The following is a 22,594-nucleotide window of genomic DNA, read 5'->3' as shown; positions in this document are numbered from 1 at the left end:
GGGTATGGAATCCTGAACTTGCTCTTAAAGGTGATTTCAGAATGTTGTTACAATAACCTGCCATTTGCCTCAAGACAGTAAAGGCAAAGGTATAACTTCCTTCAATTAAAAAGTCACGCAGTATCTAGAAGGAGGTGAGCTAAAGAATAATAATCCTTTGGAAAATTTTAGTTGGAAAAATTAATTAAGATATTAATCTAATTGGTATGCATTTTTTTACACAAAATTGAAGAAATATTCTAAATGTTTAAACTTTAAGAAAAGTTTAAGAAATATGAAAAAGAACACTGGTATAGATAACTTCATGCACTTGTTATATGATCACCACCTTCAGTCTCTTCATCATTCAAATCAGTGCTGGCCATTGACTTCCATGTTGGAGCGAAGAGAAGGTCTGCTTTTCTTGCAACAAATTGCTGTATAGCAATATTATCACTTCTTCTAGCCTTTCTGTAAAACAATAGTACAGCTCATTGAAAACAATTGATCTCTATATTATGATGTGGTCCAATTATCCACAATAATTTATAATTGGTGTACTGTGAAATTCAAACTGATTTAGATCAACAATTTCATTGGAAAAATTAACCTAAGTGCTTGCATACAAAACATCAAAACTATTTTATATGTAACCTTAAGCTGCATTAAATAATGCTTCAGCATGTGATCATAATTCTACTAGTTTTAACATTGTTATGGAAGAGGATAGACCTGATCCAAAAATTGAAGCTATAAATTGGAGTGAGGCCAATTTTGACTGTATTGGGCAAGAACTTTCAAAAGATGATTGGGTGAGGCTATTCAGAGGTAAAAGGGATGAGTGGAAAGTGGGAGGCTTTTAAAAGTGAGACAACATGAGTCCAGAGACAGTGTTGTTCCTGTTAGTATGAAGGGCAACGTTGGTAGGTGTAGGGAATGCTGGATAACGAGAGAATTTGAGGCTCTGGTCAAGGGAAAAAAAGAGGCAGCACATGTCAGGTATAGACACCTACGATTGAGCAAATGCCCAGAGGAGAATTAGGGCAGTAGATGTTTAGTCAGAAGGGAAATCAAGCGGGCAAAAAGGGGTCATGAGATAGCTTTGGCAAATAGGGTTAAAGAGATTTGACAAATACATTAAGGACAAAAGAGCAACTAGGGAAAGAATAGGTCCCCTTGAAAATCAACAGTCATATATGTGCAGAATTACAGGAGATAGGTGAGATTCTAAACGAGTATTTTGAGTCAGTATTTACTGTGAAGAAGGATATTGAAGCAAGGCAAGTTGGAGAAATAAACTGGTATCTTTAAAAGTGTCCATATTACAGACAGGAGATGCTGGAGGTCTTAAAACACAAACATGCATATATCTGCGGGACCTGATGGGGTGTATGCAGAACTTTGTGGGAAGCTAGGGAAGTGATTGGTGGGCCCACTGCTGAGATATTTGTATCACTGATAGCCACGGGTGAGGCGCCAGAAGACTGGAGGTTGGCTAATGTGGTGCCATTATTTAACAAAGGTAGTAAGGAAAAGCCAAGGAACAACAGACCAGTGAGCCTGACATCAGTGGTGGCTACATTGTTGGATGAGAGTCTGAGGGACAGGATTAACATGTATGTAGAAAGGCAAGGACTGATTATGGATAGTCAACATGGCTTTGTGCATGGGAAACTGTGTTTCCCTAACTTTTTTTTTGGAAGAAATGATAAAGAAGATTGATCAAGGCACAGCAGTAGATATTATCGATACGGATGTCAGCAACGTATTCAACAAGATTCTGCATGTTAGACTGATTAATAAGGTTACATCACATGGAATCCAGGGAGACCTAGCCAATTGGATAAAAATTTGACTCGAGGGTAGGAGACAGAGGGTGGTGAGGACGGTTGCTTTTCGGACTGGAGGTTTGTGATCAACAGTGTGCCACAAAGATTGGTGCTGGGTCCACTGCTTTTTCTCATTTATATAAATAACTTGAATGTGAATATGGGAGGTACGATTAGTAAGTTTGCAGATAACACTAAAATAGGTGTAGCGGACAGTGAAGAAGCTAACCTCAGAACAGAACGGAACCTTGATCAGATTGGCCAAGGAGTAGCACATAGGGTTTAATTTAGATAAATGTGAGGTGTGCATTTTGGTAGGGAAAATCAGGGAAGGACATATATACTTAATAGCAGGGTTCTGGGGAGTGCTACTGAACAAAGAAACCTTGGAGTACAGGCTTGTAGTTCCTTGGAAATGGAGTTCCAGGTAAACAGGGTAGTGAAGGCGGCTTTTGGAACACTTGACTTTATCAATCAGTGCACTGAGTATAAGAGTTGAGAGGTCATGTTGTGGCTGTACAGAACATTAGTTAGGCCACTTTTAGAATACTGCGTTCAATTCTGGTCTCCCTGTTATAGGAAAGATGTTGTTAAACTTGAAAGGGTTCAGAAAAGATTTACAAGGACGTTGCCCGGTTGGAGATAGCAAGAATTGCAGATCCTGGAGTCAGAGTCAATACAGTGTGGAGCTTGAGGTCAGGCAGTGACAGAGCAGCAGGAGAGTCAACGTTTCATGTCGGGACCCTTCATCAGTCCTCAGCTCCAGGACTGATGAAGGGTCCTGACCTGAAACATTGACTCTCCTGCTCCTCTGATGCTGCCTGACTGCTGTGTTCCTCCAGCTCCACGCTGTACTGACGTTGCCGAGGTTGGAGGGTTTGGGCTATAGGGAGAGGCTGAATAGGCTGGGGTATTTTCCCCTGCAGTGTCAGGGGTGACCTTATAGAAGTTTATAAAATCATGAGGGGAATGAATAGAGTGAATAGCCGAGGTCTTTTTCCTGGGGTAGAGGAGTCCAAAACTAAATGGCATAGATTTAAGTTGAGAAGGGAAAGATTTAGAAGGGACCTAAGGGGAAACTTTTTCATGCAGAGAGTGGTACGTGTATAGCATGAGCTGCCAGAGGAAGTGGTAGAGGCTGGTACAATTACAATATTTAAAAGAGGCATCTGGATGGGTAGATGATTTGGAAGGGTTTAGAGGGAAATGGACAAATACTGGCAAATGGAACTAGATTACTTTAGGATGTCTCATTGGCATGGATAAGTTGGATAAAAGGGTTTCTTTCCAAACTGTACAACTGTCTGACTCTATTTTGTACACCAATGGTTTTTCAATATGGAGGATACCATTTATTATCAAGCAACAAAAACTGTTCTACCATTACAAGGATGCACCAGCTCAGTTGATTCTTTTTCATTACTCATAAATGAAGCTACAAACAAGTCATTAGTAAGGTTTGTTGATGCATTTATTAAATTATTCAAATGTAGATATTTCCTTTCAAAAGATGCAGAGTGCATCAGCAGCTTCTAAACGATGATGTCCAACATCTGCTTTTCGACTAGCATCTAATTCACTGCCATTTCTCTTCTATGAATGCCTTTGAAGTTCTACTCTTCCTTCCTACAAGATTTCTCTCTCTCAACCAGGAGACCTTTTATTGCTTTCAACTTCTTTTCTTGTGTTTGTTCAGGCATATCTGTTTTTACCTTGTCTCACCCACCCCTTACTCAAAATATATTATATTTCCAACTGTTCCCAGCTCTGATTTTAAAAAAAGCATTCAATCAAAACATTAATCCTGTTTTTCTCTCCATAAATGTTGTCCACCTGAGTATTTTCAAAATTGTCCACTTTTATTTGAGAGATTTTCAGTATCTGCATTATTTGTTTTTCAAAGTTTAATTCACAGTTTTGTTCAATGCTTTCAAATCTTGCGATCTGTGGAACATCTTGTAAATATTGAGACAGCAGCAACCACCCAAAGGAAATAGCACTTTCATCAACGAATCTGCTTCCATTAGTATGCAAAGATAACACACGCATAAAAAGCACAGAAAAACTCAAAAGCTTAAGGATTTGGAGCACCATCTAGGGTCCAAGTCTTCGAATTCTGAAACATAGCCTATAATGTGCGATTTAGTCACTTTAAAAGGTCCTCGAGATATTTCAGCAACAATCTGTACCTGACAACCTAAATATATTAAAAAATTGTACAACTAAGTCAGGCAAAGTCAAAAGATTTACACTTTTAGGACAGAAAAGGATCCAAAGTGGTTCTAGTTTTACCAATAGGATAATAGCATGCTACAGTTTTCAATGATTTTGCTTGAGTTAAGTCTGACCTACTTTACACAATAGTGAAATCTCATAAATGGCTAAGGAAAATGCGTAACCAAGGAATAATTGCTGCAAAATAGCTGGAAAGACAATAGAATATAAGATTAGCTGGTGTGAGGAAATCTTCCTTGGCTTTAATCGTGGTGATAATATTATATAGAACAGCAATATTTATAAAGAAATAGTAGTTACCAACTTTGAGTTTAAGGAGGTATGACAGGAAGTATTTGGAAAATTAATATACATCATCAAGGCTGACCTAATCCATGAAAACCACTTTCTGCTCCCATTATCCCATTCAATGACCAAGCTCCAGAGTACTTCTGGCTCTCATATTAAATGCTGGCCCCTCCTCAGGTACAGTACTTTTCTCCTTTTCAAACTGCTGTCACATTCTGCCTCTGCATCAGTCCACTTCTAAACGTTAAATTCCGGATTCCTCTCACCTTGCAGATTCCAATATCTATACTTCTCTCCCATATCCATTTGTACCTTTCCACTCGGGTTTCAGCACTACCACAACATTAGACCCAAATGTAATATTCTCATGATTGAGGCCGTGGTATACCATCCCCCAATATTTCTGCAACTTTGACACACAGTCATGCATATAATTTTCTAACACCTTTCCATAATCCAGTTGGGAGGGATAATCCTCAGGTTTATTACGTTTCTAATCACTGTAACAGCATCTTTCACTCCTGTATGGATAATCCAATACTTTTAAGTGGCAATACAAAAAGCTTTTAGTACCTCACTAGGAAATCCAGGCCCTTGCTCTCTATTAAGATAGTTAAGGCATTGACAATTTAATGTACATCAATTTAGCACCCTTTTCAAACAAAAGCACACCTTTACAATGCATTCCCTTCACGGGTAGTTAGGGATGAACAATAAATGCTGGCCAAATTAACACACCCGTATCCATTTGAAAACAAAAGTCCTTTCTTTAATGAAGCTTAAATTCATACCTGCAATCTGAATTACCTTAACCCACCTCCAGATGAGATATTCAACTTTGTTCTTGTCACCTCAAAACCTGACTATATCAGAGCACTCTCGTGGCATCTCAACTTTTCAAATTCAAGTTCATTCAGAATTCTGCTGACTACATTGGCAACAATTCAAAATCCCACTACTACGTTCTCTTCATCATCTCTGTAACTTCCAACAGAAATACAAAGCAAGTACAAACTCTATTCTTGAATTGTATTAAATCTTTGCATCATTCCACTGAAAATCATTGTTTAGATTTCATGCACTAACATTCTTTCTCTAAATTTGACTACTTGCTCTTCTCCTTTAAGACCTTCCCTATAATACAACTCAGATTAATCTTCCATTTACTCTTCCTAACTGTATCCTTTTCTTGGATTGGCGTTCACTTTTGATAAGCCCCTTGAGGTGGTTTGGGGTTAGCTACAATAAGTAGGTGCTATCCATTGTAAATTATTGCTGTTGACTGTTGTCAACTGGTGCAAGGCCAGAGAACTGATGATTAGTTGGTGGTGATGAGTATCTGTGTCTAAGTTTGAATAAAAAGAGGCATAGAAAGCAAATTAACCCACCAAAATGTGTAGTCTACAATTGAAAGATGATGTGCTATCCTAAAAAATCTAAAAAAATACTTTCATCTCAGAAAATGTTTGTTGTAAGTTAACTTCTGTTGAAGTTAATCACCAACAGCCCTTGGTAAAACCTCATCCAATAGCGTTTCAAAATTTTGAACATTCTGGTCCAGTTTGAGAAAATAGCTGGGGAGGAAGACCTAAATGGTAACTAGGGAATAAAGTTGGTGGAAATGAAAATGACAATGAATGGCTTGAGTGTTTCTGGTGCTTTATCGGCTTATTGGAGAAAATGTCAACTCACACATGCAGGGCTGCATGTCCAGCAGAACAACTAAGAGAGGTGTTAGCTGCTGCCAGGACTCATCTGGTGATTGAAACCATGTCCTTGGATGATAGATAGCATACAGATGGAAAATAAGAGGGGGCCAAAGATGGATTTTGGGGGACTCAAAGTAAGAGTGCAAAAAGAGAACTCATTACAGGTAATTCTTTGGTCATGACTGGAATGATGAGAATGCGACTAGGCACAGTTTTACAGAAACATCAGATCAACTGTCAGCGAATGCTGTCAAGTTACAAAAGATTAAGGGGCTTAAGTAATCATAGTCATCGTCAAAGTATGTGACTTGTGATGAATTCGGGAGGCAACACATGCAAGGATTTTTAAGAGGAAAGGGAAGCTATTAATGAAATTTGCAAGAACACAAAGTCAAGGTTTATCCCCCAGGTGTGAATCACACTTCATCTTAACTGCATGCCAAGTCTTTATTCCCTTTAACGCTTTCACTTTAATGTCAGTAAAGTAATGGACCTGTTGGCGTCAAGTGTCATAAGATTTGCTTGAGAGCAGTTTTTCTTTAATAGAGTGGCTTATTGCCACTCTGAATTTGAGCTCTTTTGACTAATTTTGAACGCTCCACTAATGGTACTTATGAACAGTTCATACTTAACACAGGAGCTCAGGAAGAGAGGGAGAACATTGATTGCACTGAGACATCGAGACGAATGTTGCAAAATTGAGCAATTGAAAGATTTATAAGGTGAGAGGACAGAGATTTAAAAAAGACATGAGGGGCAATTTTTTTTTTTTTACTCAGTGGGTGGTTCACCTGTGGAATGAACTTCCTGAGGAAGTGGTGACGCGGGCACAATTAACATTTAAAAGACATTTGGATAAGTACATGAATAGGAAGATTTGGAGAGATATGGGCCAGGAGCAGGCAGGCAGGACTAGATGAGTTTGGAATTATGTTTGGCATGGACTGATTGGACCAAAGGGTCCATTTCCATGCTGTATGACTCTATGAACTCAGAGATATAATAGTCACGAGTCCGAGTTCCAGCCGCAAGAGCATATCTGCTACAACAACGGAAACGCACAAGAAAACTTATCACATGTACGAAATTTTGTCAAGCATCAGCAAGAGTGTATTAATGTGAGAATGGATAAGGCTTTGCACTTTGCGGAGGGAAGTCCAGGCCTATCAAGAAAAACTTCCAGAAGGGCCAACAGGAAAATCAAGGCCAAAGTACAAGACTTACACATGAAGGAAAAAGAAACATGTCCTGCACGAGAGCAGTGATGCTCCAACTGCAAGCAATCAGTGTGAAAGACAACTAAAGGAAAAGATTGCACAATCCATTTGGTATTTCTAGTGCTTCAAAAGTGCATCTATGCAGACAGAATGAGATAGTCAATAATCTTCCTGGAATTTAAGTGATTGTAGATAATCTAATTCATCAACTTCGAAATCTGAGGAAGAAGCCATCGCAGGCTACGTACTGAATCTAATGTGACTGATAGAGACAGCTCATCAGATGAACTTGAAGTTCAATGGCAGAAAAATTACAACTGAATACAGTGACAGTAAAAAGACTTCAACCTAATCCTGACAAGGTGAGCTATAGCAGAGATGCACCAACCAATACATATGAAAATAGTGTAAAGATGCAAAGAATGTTAAGTGATACTGGGGTTTAGTAGAAACAGCTTTCACTCTCAAACTGCAGATAACAATGCTAATGCTTAGCTACTAAAATGTTAAAGAAGTTACTCTGCAGCGTGATGTTAGAAACAACTCTCATACAGTAAGGATTGTTGTGTGTTTAATGTCCTAGATGCCAATACAAATCAAACATTCCCTGCAGCCAGAGAAGGAACATCATCCCAAGAACGAGCAAATAATAGATTAACATCTTATAATTCACACAAATACCATTAGGTTAACCGAACATCTAAAGATTGTGTGCGACACACAAAAATAAGAGACTAGAATAAGTAATGGTAGGTCCTTCCCTTGAGTTTTTTCTCGTTCACTACTGACTCACGTATGCTGAAATAGCCCTTTAATTATCTGCCACTGCACTAGTATTGATCATCAACCCAATTTGCTAGTTCACTTTAGCTAGCGCTGCTTTCATGTTCCTACATTTGCCTTTAAGGTTAAAATATGGGTCGTTACATCCAATCTTCTCTGACTAAAACTGAATGTATAATTCAATCATGTTATGATTGCTGCTACCTAGGTGCACCTTCACTAGAAAGACATTAATTAATCCTATCTTGTACAATACCAGGTCAAGAAGAGTGGTTCTGTTTGGTTCCAGAACATTCTCCGTAAAACACTAGCCCACAATCTATGAACTCCTCACTAGAATTCTTTGCTGATATTTCCAGTCTATATGCAGATTAAAATCCGATGATTATCCTCTACTTTTCTCCTTACTGAACAATGTCAATAAACCTAATTATACTGCTTCCCACAATCGTTACATTCCTTTTTGCACCCCCACTTGAATTGATCCTTATAGCACAGTGCCATGGTCAGCTAGTTCAACCATCCTGAAGAGTTCACTCATCCAAAGACCCTCAAATATGTTGGATAATTGCAACAATTGAAGCTCCTGCACTCTAGATTCCCTACCTGCCTCACATTGTCAAAGTCTTTTCTTTGACCCAAACAAATGCTAGGTAATTTTGCCCTTCCCTGCTCAAACTCTCAGCCAAAGCCACTCAAGCTGCAAACTGCAGCGGTTTGTGCTCTGGATCACAAGTATTCAGGAGATCCGCAATTGTGTTTTAATTGAAAGGGTAGAATTTCCTTTGTTTTATATATGTTATTAACTCTACCACCAGTTCCTCTACTGTTTTAAATCTTAGGAATAAAGCAGAATTTAACTTCTTAGTGAGTGAGAGCAGGGCCCTTTGCTAGACAACACAGTGTAGAGCTGGATGAACACAGCAGGCCAAGCAGCATCAGAGGAGCAGGAAAGCTGACGTTTCGGGTCGAGACCTTTGCTAGACAGCTTGTTTGCGATGTAGTGATGCCAACAGTGCAGGTTCAATTCCCACTCCGGCTGAGGTTACCCTGAAGTACTCTCCTTCTCAACACCACCCCACTAACCGATCACCTCCCCGAGGGCAGTGACGCAAGTTAAACCACCACCATTTGTCTCTGTAATCAGACAGTAGCATTATGATCCGGTAGGACTATGGAAACTTTAAAAACTTACTAAATCAGCCAAACGTCAACATTACTTCTCCTCGTAAACATATTTTGTAGCCAGTCTCTGGGTTACTGGATCTATTTATGTACTTGACAAAGCAAGGGGTCCCAAATAATCATGAAGAAACCCTTGTGACATGGTGGTAATGTTCCTACCTCGGAGACAGGACGTCCAGGTTCAACTCCTATCTGCCCTAGAGGTGTGCCATAACGTCTCTGAACAGGTTGATTAGAAAGTACATGAAACATTTTTCATCGTTTCTACTAATACACGTCAACTTTCCAATTGTGTCACACAGCCCTATCTGGACGATGTGTTTTTTTTCTTAGATAGTAGTTCAGTACTAGAAAAAGTTAAAACTTTTCTGAATGCAGGCCAACTTAACGGCAAAAAAATGACGAGTCAAATTTATGCGGATACAGTATTGACCTGGACTCGCAAACCTATTACCATAGTCTGTCGTTCACTGTAATAGGTCATATTCTAAAATAAAAAAAATTAATCCCACAAGATTGAGCGATAAGCGAACAGCTGTGGACGATCACAAAGGCTATCACGAAGTAAAATTTGATGCTGCGCGACCATGACGAGTCCTTACAACAAATAGGCACAAAATAAATAGACACAGGCCTACAGGGGGTTCATTTTGGGTGATTGGCACTTTATGTGGCAGCTGAGTTATGGATGACAGTGAAGGATTCCCTGCAAAACTGCTGGCTAAAGTAGGCGAGGATGATGGTAAAGCTTAGTTAAGCCGAGACCGTATACCTGTGATGAATTGCTGTTTTCAGGAACTCGGTCGAAATGCTCTGAATGTCTGGGTTCTCGTATTGTTCACTTTTCAAAAGGGATAACAAGGCGGGCCCGTGATAACCCACCGATTGTCGCATGAGGTCCTTGTTCATATTCAGGAGAAATTTAATTCCCGCTGACCAGACTCAATAACATACTGCCTCCAGAAGTTTGCTGAGATGAAGTGAGAGTTGCCACATTGAACAGACAGGTGAAATCCGGTAGACATTTCACTCAGCGTCAGAAGCACAACACACGCCTGCGCACTCACCGCCGTTGGCCTCCAGTCACCGCATGCGCATTTCCTCCCTGCTGCTGCAGCTGCTGCTTCCATCTGAGTTTGCGCGCAGTAAATTTCCCTCCTCCCCCACCCACCTCGGGCAAGCATTGTATGGCTGATATTTGTTGTCCATTCCAAAGTGAGACACTTTCTTAGACATCTATAGGCCATATGTTTCAGTTATATTTATTGTGCTGTGAGGAAAAGTTCCAGGATGTTAACCTGATAACAATGAAGGAATGGCTACTCAGGATAGTGTATGACTTGGAGGGGACCTTGCAGTGCTGTGCCCTCCAATACAAAGACTTCACCTGACAGTGCAGTCCTCCCTCAGTACTGCATCAGGGTGTCAGACTGGATATTATTCTATGCTCAAGTCATAAAGTGAGATTTGAACCCCCAAACTGACAACAAGTCCATAGGTGAGAGAAGATGGTGGGGGGAAAGAATGATACAGGATGGCTAATGAGGGAAAGTATCCTATGTGTGTTCTGAACCACCTTGTCAAACTGTCATGCACTCCTCATGAATTTGTCAATGTGCACTTGAAAATTCCTCTGATCTTCTCAAATTCTTCACCTTATTCTTAGGTAGTCTCTTGGGCTCAAGGATGACTTTCAGCCACTCCACTTGTGACTAAGGTCAAATACTGGATCCACAAACACTGCCACAGGTGTGCAGGTGGTGTTGCAAAAGTGGATGGACAGGACACTTGCATGTTCACACACACCTTGCATTGTCTGCCTGTAGAATACATTTGAAACAGTTGTGTTATGATCCCAGCTGATGACAATACTGGGTGAGTCAGATCCAAGAATGAAACCTGGCTTGATTCATAGATTCATACAAAACAGAAAAGGCCCTGTGGCCCATCAGGTCTGCACCGACATAACTACCAGTAAAGGTGACCTAATCCCAATTGCCAGCATTTGTCCCACATCCTTGAATGTTATGATTTTTCAAGTGCTCATCAAAATATTTTTTGAAGGTTGTAAGGTTTCCGGCCTCCACTACCTTCCCAGACTGTGTATTCCAGATTCTCACCACCCAGTGAGTGAAAAAGGTTTTTCCCAAATCCCCTCTGAATCTCCTGCCCCTTACCCTAACACAATGCCCTCTCATGATTGACCACTCAACAAGGGGACCAACAGCTGCTCTCTATTCACTCTGTCAATACCCCTCATAATCGTATATACCTCAGTCATGAACCCCTCAGTCTTCTCTGCTCTAAAGAAAACAATCCAAGCCTATCTAGTCCCTCCCTATAGTTCAATTTTTGCATCCCAGGCAACATCCTGGTGAACCTTCTCTGTACCCTTCCAGTGCCATCACAACGTTCCTGTAGTGAGGTCATCAGAACTGCACACAATACTCCAGCTGTGGCCTCGTCAAAGCTTTGTACAACTCCAACATTACCTCATTGTTCTTCTACTCTATGCCACAACTGATGAAAGCAAGTGTCCCATATGCCTCCTTAATTATCCTACTCACTTGCTCTGCTGACTTCAAAGCTCTGTGAATAATTACCCCAATGTCCCTCTGTTCCTCTAAGCTACCCAGGGTCCTGCCATTCATTAAATACTCGCCTATCTTGTTTCTTCTTCCAAAATGCATCACCTCGCAGTAATCAAGGTTAAATACCATCTGCCACTGGCCTGCCCATCTGACCAACCCATCTATAATTTGTTGTAACCTACAACCATCGACTTCACTATCAACCACTCTACCAATCTTGGTGTCGTCTGCAAATGTGCTTAACATTCCCCCATATTTTCATCTGAATCATTTATATATATATTATATATAATATAAAACAAACAGTAAGGGTCCCAGTACTGATCTTTGTTGTACACTGCTAGACACAGGTCTCTTGTCACTGAAGCAGCCTTCTACCACTACCCTTTGTATCCTGTTACTTGGCCAGTTTCTGATCCATCTCGCCAAGTTTCCCTGAATTCCACGCGCTTTAACCTTCTCAGTCTCCCATGTAGGACCTTGTCAAAACCTTTGCTAAGTTCCATATAAACCACATCAACTGGACTTCCCTCATTCACACACTTGATCACATTTTCATAAACTTCTAACACATTTATTAGGCATGACCTCCCTCTGACAAAGCCATGCTGACTCGCCCTAATTAATCTTTCGAAGTAGGTATTAACTCAATCCTTCAAAATTTTCTCCAATAGTTTCTGTACCATTGACGTGAGACTCACCGGTCTGCAATTTCCTGGTTCATCTTTATCACCCTTCTTGAAAAGTAGAACTACATTAGCCATCCTCCAGTTTTCTGGCACTTCCACCGGGGTCAGAGAGGAATTAAAAATTTGTGTCAGAGCCCCTGCATTTTTCCTGCCTTGCTTCCCACAGCAGTCTGGGAACTGTGTGGGAAGTTCATCCAGGACAGCGGATTTGTCTGTTTTTATTCTGACAGAGCCTCCAATACCTCCCCATTTCCTATGTCAATCTGTGCAAGTTCCTCACAGTCCGTTTTCCTGAATTCCATACCTACATTTTCCTTTTCCAGAGTGAACACTAAAGGGAAGTATTCATTTAACACCTTTCTAATATCTTGCAGTCTCACACCCAGGTAGCCCCCTTGTTCTCTAATAGGCCTTACTGTTTCCCTGGTTAATCTCTTCCCTTTAATGTATTTGTAAAATACTTTGGGATTGTCCCTAATCCTGTTCACAAGTCCTTTTTCATGACACCTTTTTGCTCTTCTAATTGCTTTCTTAAGTTCCCTACTGCATTTCCTGTATTCCTCTATGGCTGCAACTGAATTGCTCCCTTTGGAGTTGCTCAAAGCCCTTCTCTTCTTCCTATACAGTCCTGAACTTTCCGAGACATCCAGGGTTCTCCAAATTTATTGCTCCTACATTTCCTTCCAAAGGGTATATGTTGGACCTGTATTCTCCCCAGCTCCTTTTCGAATGCCCCACCATTGCTCCATTGTAGACTTACCTGCAAAGATCTGTTCCCAGTCAACTGTGGCCAAATCCTGTTTTATTTTAATAAAATCTGCTTTTGCAGGCCATCTTCTTTCTTGTCCAGAACAAATTTGAATTGTACTTCGCTATTGCTAAAATGTTCCTCTACTGCCAAATCAAACACTTGTCAGGCTTCTTTTCACAGAACCAGATCCAGTACTGTGCTGTCTCTTGTTGGACCTTCTACGTATTGATACAAAAAACTCCCCTGGATACTTTTCAAGAAATCCGCCCCCTCTAAAGCCTTAACACTACGACGATCCCAATTTATGTTGGATAAGTTGAAATCCCCTAGCATAGTTACCGATTATTACTCTTACATACCTCTGTGAACTGTCTTCATATTTGCTCCTCTATTTCCCACTGACTCTTTGGAAGCCTATTACACACTCCCAGTAAAGTGGCTGCCCTCTTAATGTTCCTAAGTTCTACTCACAAAGCCTTGTTTGAGGACCTTTCCAAGACATTATCTCTCCCTATTGTGATAATTGACTCCTTAATTAATAGTGCAGCACCACCATGCTTTTTATACTATCCTCTGTCTTGCCTATCCAGAATGTTGAGTTGCCAGTCCAGCCCTTCCCTCATGTTTCTGTGATGGCAACAATATCATACTTCCATGTATCAACCCACGCCATTAACTCATCAGTCTTATCTGTTACTCTCCTCACATTAATGTAAAGACCAATCCAGCCATACCTTACTCTCTTGATGCTCAACATAGCTGAACTCATTGTGACATGCTTCCTTTGCTGTAGCATGATGTATTTCTGTTTCATTGATATTCTGTGTCCCCTCCCCCTGCCAGACTAGTTTAAATGCCTCCCAACAGCACTAGCAAACCTACCTGCAAGGATGACAGCGGGTAAGGCAACATCAGTGAGAAAAAGCAAGCCAACATTTTGTGTCTAGATGACTCTTTATCAGAGCTCTGATGAAGAGTCATCTCGACTTGAAACATTAGCTGGTTTTCTCTCCATGGATGCTGGCTGACCGGCTGTGATCTCTAGCATTTCTTGTTTTCAGTACAGATTCCAGCATCTGTAGTAATTTGCTCCCATCTGCAAGGATGTCGGTCCCAATATGATTCAGGTGCAGACCGTCCAATTTGTACATATCCCACCTTCCCCAAAAATGGTTCCAGTTTTGAGCCATGTATTCATTTGTCCTATTTTCCTATTTCTAGACTGGCTATCACATGGAACTAGGAGTAATCTAGAGATTACAACTATTGAGGTTCTGCTTTTTAATCTACTGCCTAGCTCCCTGACTTCTTGATGCAAGACCTCATTCCTCACTTTGCCCAACATTGGTACCAACGTGTACCACAATGTCTAACTCATCACCCTCCCCTTTCAGGATTCCCTGCAGTGAACATCCCAGACCCTGGCACCAGCGTAGCAACACACCTTCCTAGAGACACATCTTCGGCCACAGAAACATCTATCTGCTCCCCTGACTAAAGAATTCCCTATCACTAATTGCTGTTCCTTTCTTCTTCATCTCTATACAGTCAAGCAACTTGTCGTGTCAGAAGCTCGGCTCTGACTTCATTCCTTCAAGACAGCAGCACCCTTATCAGCTTTCAAAATGGAAAACCACTTAATGAATGGGACCCCAGGGGATTCCTGCTCTACCTGTCTGCTCTTTTTGGACTGAATGGTGGTCACCCATTCCCATTCTTCCTCTCGTCCCTTGAGCTGCAGTGTGACCACCTCCCTAAACATGTTATCAATGTAATGCACAGCCTTGTGGATGCGCCACAGTGTCTCCAACCACTGCTCAAGCTCCAACAGCCAGAACTCCAGCTTCTGCAGCTGCATACACTTCCTGCATGTGTTGTCATCTGGGACTCTGGCAGCATCCAGGACTCACCACATTCTGTACAATCTGCTTGGCTGGCTTGTTCTGACATCTCTTAAATATACAATTATTGCCTTAGATTAGAATTGTTAGACTTATTTTGTTAGATTTCCTACTCTTCCACTAAGTTTATGAAAAGGTTAACTGGAACTAAGTTCCCACTGCTCTAAAACTGTAGGATAAGAAAGAGTTAACCAGTAAATGTCAGGTGCCCAGTACTCACCAATCCAAAGCCTTTCTCACCTTTTGAAGTTATGATGTCAACAGAAGCTGCACTGAAGATTATAGTGGTGTTCCTGCAGTTTACCAGTTACCATTTCCCTCCCTGCCTGCTGGATGCTGTTGCAGGCTTTCCTGACTGCTGCTCCAAGCTAAGTGCCCTGTAAAGATAATGATAGATCATGTGTTTATATTTTGAAGTCAGTCACTTCGGTGGTTAGTCACTGTATGTATTCACACAAGGCTGCAAAATTGTTCTTTAACAACAAAACACAAGTTCACTACATAAAAGATAAAGCTAGCAAACAGATTGTGATAGTGCGAACATCAAAACAAAATTTCATCCAGTTTTAGAACATAGAACATAGAACATAGAACAGTACAGCACAGTACAGGCCCTTCGGCCCACGATGTTGTGCTGAACTTTTACCCTAAAACTAAGATCTATCTAACCTCCACCGCTACATTATACTATCATCCATATGCCTATCTAATAGCTGCTTAAATGCCCCTAATAAGGCCGACTCCACTACCCTCTCCGGCATTGCATTCCACACGCCTACTATTTTCTGAGTAAAGAACCTACCTCTGACGTCTCCCCTATATCTACCTCCACTCACTTTAAAACTATGCCCCCTCATAATAGCTACCTCCACCCTAGGAAAAAGTCTCTGGCTGTCCACTCTATCTATACCTCTGGTCATTTTGTACACCTCTATCAAGTCACCTCTCATCCTTCGTCATTCTTAAGAGAAAAGCCCCAGCTCTCTCAACCTTTCCTCGTAAGACCTTCCCTCCATTCCAGGCAACATCCTGTTAAACCTCCCCTGTACCTTTTCGAACGCTTCCACATCTTTCTGTAATGAGGCGACCAGAACTGGACACAATACTCCAGATGTGGCTGGACCAGTCTTTTGTATAGATGGAGCATAACTTCACGGCTCTTGAACTCAATCCCTCTATTAATGAAAGCGAACACACCATACGCCTTCTTAACAACTCTATCCACCTGGGTGGCAGCTTTCAGGGAACTGTGGACATGAACCCCAAGATCCCTCTGCTCCTCCACACTACCAAGAATCTTTCCGTTAACCCTGTATTCTGCTTTCAAGTTTGTCCTTTCAAAATGAATCACCTCATACTTTTCAGGATTAAACTCCATCTGCCATTTCTCAGCCCAGCTCTGCATCCTATCAATGCCGCTTTGTAACCTAGAACAGCCCTCCGCACTGTCCACAACTCGACCTACCTTCGTATCGTCCGCAAACTTACTAATCCACCCTTCCACTCCTTCATCCAAATCATTTACAAAAATCACAAATAGAAGAGGACCCAGGACCGATCCTTGTGGTACACCACTCGTAACTGAGCACCATGTTGAATATTTTCTGTCCACTACCACACTTTGTCTTCTGAGGGTCAGCCAATTCTGAATCCAATCTGCCACATTTCCCCCTATCCCATGCCTCCTTACCTTCTGCATGAGCCTACCATGGGGAACCTTATCAAACGCCTTACTTAAATCCATGTATACCACATCCACTGCTCTACTTTCGTCCGCGTGTTTGGTCACCTCTTCAAAGAATTCAGTAAGGTTTTTGAGGCATGATCTACCCCTCACAAATTCATGCTGACTATGATGAATCAAACTGTGCCTATCCAAGTGATCATAAATCTTATCTCTCAGAGCCCTTTCCAATAATTTGCCCACCACTGAAGTAACACTAACTGGCCTGTAATTTCCGGGGTTATGCCTATTCCCTTTTTTGAACAAGGGAATGACGTTTGCCTCTCTCCAATCTTCCGGCACTATACCCGTGGACAGTGAGGACGAAAAGATCATTGCCAAAGGCCCTATGATCTCTTCCCTTGCTTCACATAGAATCCTTGGATAAATCCCATCAGGCCCGGGGGACTTATCTATCTTCAACTTCCTCAAAATTCCTAGCACATCTTCCTCACTAACATCAACCTCCTCTAGCCTACCAGCCTGTTTCACACTATCCTCCTCTACAACTAGGTCCCTCTCAGTTGTGAATACTGAAGAAAAGTATTCATGAAGGACCTCTCCTATCTCTTTAGGCTCCGTGCACAAATTCCCTTTACAGTCCTTGATCGGCCCTACCCTTTCTCTGATCATTCTCTTATTCCTCACGTACGTGTAAAAAGCCTTGGAGTTTTCCTTGATCCTATCTGCCAAGGTTTTCTCATGCCCCCTTATAGCTCTCCTAAGCCCTTTCTTCAGCTCCTTCCTGGCTAATTTGTATCCCTCTAGAGCCTTTTCCATTCCTTGTTTTCTAAACCTTATATAAGCATCCTTCTTCCTCTTAACCAGTTGTTCGACCTCTCTTGAGAACCAAGGCTCCCTCACTCGACTGCATCTTCCCTGCCTGCTAGGGACAAACATATCGAGCACACGCAGTATCATTCCTTAAACAATCTCCACATTGCAATAGTGCTCTTCCCTGACAGCATCTGTTTCCATTTTATGTTACCCAGTTCTTGCCTAACAGAATTGTAATTACCCTTCCCACAATTATAAACCTTACCCTGTAGTATGTACCTATCCTTTTCCATCACTATTGTGAAAGTAACAGAGTTATGATCGCTACCAACAAAATGCTCTCCTACCAACAGGTCTAACACTTGGCCCGGTTCATTGCCAAGCACCAAATCCAAAGTGACCTCTCCTCGTGTTGGTCTATCTACATACTGTGTCAGGAATACTTCCTGAACCCACTGGACAAAATCCGCTCCATCTAAACTATTACAACTAAAAAGTTTCCATCAATATTTGGAAAGTTGAAGTCACCCACGACTACAACCCTGTGACTTCTGCACCTTTCCGCTCCTCCACTTCTCTGCAACTATTCGGGGGTCTGTAAAAAACCCCCAACAAAGTAACTGCTCCTTTCTTGTTCCTGACCTCAACCCAAACTGACTCTGTAGACATATCATTCTTGAACTGCCTTTCAGTAGCTGCTATACTAGCCCTGACTAGCAATGCCACTCCCCCGCCTCTTTTACCACCCTCCCTATTTCTTTTAAAGCATTTAAATCCTAGAACTTCTAACAACCATTCCTGTCCCTGAGTAACTCAAGTTTCTGTAATGGCCACAATATCGTAGTTCCAGGTACTGACCAATGCTCTAAGTTCATCCGCTTTATTTCTAATACTTCTAGCATTAAAGCATACACATCTTAAAACATCCGTGTCCACAATTATGCTCCATCGACCGCATTTCTTTATTAACAACCTCACTCCCTTGTGTCTGTTGGAAGGCTGAATACCTCATCCTCTGAATTATAAACCTGGTTCCCCACCCCCGCCAATCTAGTTTAAACCATCCCGTATAGCTCAAGCAAACCTCCCTCCCAGGATATTTGTGCTCGGCCGGTTCAGCTGCAACCAGTCCTTACTGTACAGGTCCCACCTTCCCCAGAATGTGCTCCAATTATCCACATAATGGAAGCCCTCCCTCCTACACCAGCCCTGTAGCCACGTGTTTAGCTGCACTCTCTCCCTATTTCTTACCTCGTTATCACGTGGCACTGCTAATAAATAACTACCCTGTTTGTCCTGGACTTCAGCTTCCGACCTAACTCCCTGTACTTGTTTTTCACATTCTCAGTCCTTTTTCTACCAATGTCATTGGTACTGATGTGTACCATGACTGCTGGTTGCTCACCCTCCCACTTAAGGATCTTGAAGACACAATCCGTGACATCACGGATCCTGGCACCTGGGAGGCAACATACCGTCCATTCATCTCGTTCGCGTCCACAGAACCGCCTGTCTGTGCCTCTTACTATTGAATCCCCCACTACAATTGCTCTCCTATTCTCCCCCCTTTCCTCCTGTGCCACAGAGCCAGGCTCAGTGCCAGAGATCTGTCCGCTATGGCCTTCTCCCGGTAGTTTCCCCCCCACCCCCCACCAACAGTATCCAAAGTAGTATACTCATTACTGAGGGGAACAGCCACAGGGGATCCCTGCACTGTCTGCCTATTCCCTTTCCCCCTCCTGACAGTCACCCAGCTACCTTTTTCCTGTACCTTGGGTGTGACCACCTTCTTATAACTCCTCTCTATCAGCCCCTCCGCCTCCCGAATGATCCGGAGTTCATCCAGCTCCACCTCCAGTTTTCCAATGATATCCATTAGACTCGATTCCAGAGAACTATCACTCCTATTTCAGTTTTTTAGATCTTTCTTGGTCTTTCCTCAGTTCTTTTACTTGGACTGCAGTGACAGTTTTACAATTCATTTTCAAGTACCTGGACATGAACCTCTCATATCTGATGGTCTAAACTTTTTCAGTTCTAACAAGTTGAAAATTTTTACCCAAATTCTCCAGAGACTAGAAACCATGACTGCTGAACCATAACTGGTTCAACTCAAATAAACTGAAAAATCTGATTTCCCTAGCAGGATAAAATCTGTTCTCTTCTGAAATGAGCTCCAGGTTCTTCTGAACTGAGCACTTGAAACTTCAGTTCTGCATTCAAAACTAACTTAATTGCCTTAATGTGATTCTATGTCATAAAACCCGAGGGACATGGTTTCAATTCCAGCTTTGGGTGACTGTTTGTTCTCCCCATGTCTGCATGCATTTCTGCCAGGTTCTCTGGTTTCCTCCCACAGTCCAAAGATATGCAGGTTAGGTGGCTTGGCTATGCTAAAATGTTCCATAACGTTCAGGGATGTGCAAGCTAGATGGATTAGCCATGGTAAATGTGAGGTTATGGGGATTGGGTTGGATGCTGTTTGGAGAGTCGATGAGACTTGATGGGCTGAATGGCCTCTCTCAGCACTGTAGGGATTCTATTGTTGTCCCAGGTTGTTGACTAAAATCACCTGACTTCTTAGAAATGTTGTACTTGGGAGACAATGCAAAATCTTGACTTTTTTTTAAAAACCTAATGAAACTAATGAAAATCCTCCTGCCTTTTTAAAAAAAATTTGATTGATTGATTTATTGTCACATGTACTGGACTACAGTGAAAAGCTTTGTTTATGAGCAGTACAGGCAGATCATAGTAAGCAAGGATGTCCAGATCAAAGCTTGTAAAAAAAAGTTTAGACAGAAGTGTTTTCTCTGCCTTTATGATAAATGCTAACTAATGACAGATCACACAACAAAGAACTTGTTTTGGAAATCTAGTGTCAGGCACGTAGTGATGTGGGCAACCAATGCACCAGATTGACTTTAACCACTGCCTTGTTACAGAGGAATATTGGCCTGAGAGAGAACACTGACATTGGACCACTTATCCTGTCAGTGGATTTGCAGGTTTTTGCGGAAGCATCACTGATGATATTTCTGTATTTAGGATGTCTATTGTACATTGTTCCAGTCTCCAATGCATACAAGAAGGGCTGGTAACATCACTGCCGCAAAGACTGTGAGTTTGGTGTCGGGTTTGAGGTCTTTATCGTCAAACATTCCATTTTTCAGAAGGCCATAGGCTGGGCTGGTATACTGTAGACAATGTTGAATTTCATTGTTGATGTCTCCCTTCGTGGACACGATGCCCAAAAGATATGGGAATTTATCCACTGTTTAAAGGCTTACTGTGGATCTTCAAAGTTAGGGGTCAGCGTTGTGCAGTTGGAGCGGTTTGGCAGAGGACCTTTGTTTTCCAGATATTTAACCATTGTACAATTTATTATATATTCCATAGCCTTGTTGCCATCTTTTTTCTTTATTCTTTTATGGGATGTGAATGTCACTGGCAAAGCCAGCATTTGTTGCCCATCACAAATTTCCCTCTAGGTGATAAGTAACTTCCATGAATATATGCAGTTCATGCAGTGTAGGTACACCCACAGTGCCATTAGGAAGGGAGTTCCAGGTATTTGATCAAGTAACAGTGATGGAATAGCGATATTTTTCCAAGTTATGATAGTGTACAGTTTGGAAGAAAGTTTGCAGGTGTTGCATTACTTCACATGATTTGCTACTTCTGCCTACTTGACAGTTCCAGCTGGTTCGCAATGCCGACTGATGTCATCAGTGCAGATTCAACTCCTGCACTAGCTGACATTGCCATTAAAGGTACCACTTTCTCAACTTCACCTGAGGCGTGGTGACCCTCAAATTAAACTCACCACCAGTTGTCTCTTTCATATGAGTGTGCAGGTCTATGGTGATTTTACCTTTACCTTATCCTGGTGAATTTACAGGAATTGACAAAAGCTAGTTTTTAGAATTTCCAAATAAACGTGGAATTCCCTGCCAGAGGCAAGAGAAATATTGACAAAGCATCTGTGTCAAGTGGAAATGCAAGGGGTCTCGGTCCACCCAGTGGTGAGTCATGTGAATTAGCAGGGATCCAATTACATTTAAAGCAAACTAAAAACCCTTTGTAATTAGGACCCATGTTGATGATGGGAGGGTTGCAACTGCTAGACAGGCAGCAGAAATGGCTGATGATCATGACCTTATCCATAAATCTAAACTTTTTTCCACCATCTTCATAAACTTGAGAAGGACAAAGGGTGGGAGAATGAAAAGAAGGCAAGTATGCAGTGTAAAGAACAGGTGTGACCACCTCAAGATGTCCTCTTCAGATTAGAAATGAAGGGGTGGAGGGTGGAATTGAAAATTGAACACCTATGTGTTCCCATTGTAATAACAGGGGACCATTTTGTTCAGAATGCTGGAAGTTCACGGAAAACCCATGAGACTTATTGGTATTTGTAAAAGTAAGCCTAAAGAGGAACTCACAAAATAAATACCACAAATCAAATTGTAGCTTTAACTACAATCAGGCAACAGGAGGTAATCTCTGCTGAGAGTGCAGGAGAGGTGAATAAGGTTACTGAGGGTTGTAAAAGATTATCAAAAGGAAAGATAACTCCTTTTTCTCCAAATGATGCAGCACAATCCATAACCATACGAACAGACACAGGAGCTACAAAAACTCTTCAGCTGGAGAAGGACATTGATTTCCTTCAAGAGAGTACATTGAAAACTAAAGTGTTAATAAACAGGATACGTGAGGAGTATATCCAGGTTCCATTTTACAAAGTATAATCAGAGAGTGATTTATTTTCCAGAAATTACCTGTGAACAGATTTGACTCACACCGGGCTAATGATGTGACTAGAGTGCATGTTATTGCTTTGTTTATTTTCATGGAAAGTTTGAATAAGGGTAAAGAGATAGAACAGTAACAGGAACATTGTCTGGGTATTTTTCAATCATATGTGGTAACCA

At 41.5% G+C, this 22,594-nt stretch overlaps 1 protein-coding gene across 4 annotated transcripts in view; it reads right to left on the bottom strand.

Annotated features, from left to right (window-relative positions):
• The window catches only part of ttc14 (tetratricopeptide repeat domain 14), a 40,212-nt gene extending 29,915 nt beyond the window's left edge, over positions 1-10,297 (bottom strand). For 3 of the 4 annotated variants that reach the window (XR_007263545.1, XR_007263546.1, XM_048604684.1), the window contains exons 1-2: positions 9,998-10,286; positions 329-450 (exon numbers count right to left, since the gene is read on the bottom strand). Coding sequence is in view for 2 of the 4 variants with exons in the window: in XM_048604684.1 (XP_048460641.1) it covers positions 329-450; positions 9,998-10,134 (259 nt within the window). In the remaining 2 variants the exon portion in view is untranslated. Of the gene's footprint in view, positions 1-328; positions 451-9,997 lie in introns of all 4 variants that reach the window. The other variant, XM_020522692.2, reaches the window with a different exon arrangement.
• Positions 10,298-22,594: the final 12,297 nt, after the last annotated feature.

This window comes from Rhincodon typus, chromosome 13 (genome assembly GCF_021869965.1).
Source record: "Rhincodon typus isolate 14 chromosome 13, sRhiTyp1.1, whole genome shotgun sequence".
Classification (NCBI taxonomy): Eukaryota; Metazoa; Chordata; class Chondrichthyes; order Orectolobiformes; family Rhincodontidae; genus Rhincodon; species Rhincodon typus.
The sequence above is the reverse complement of the archived record's forward strand: the minus strand, read 5'-3'. Positions and strand labels throughout refer to the sequence as shown.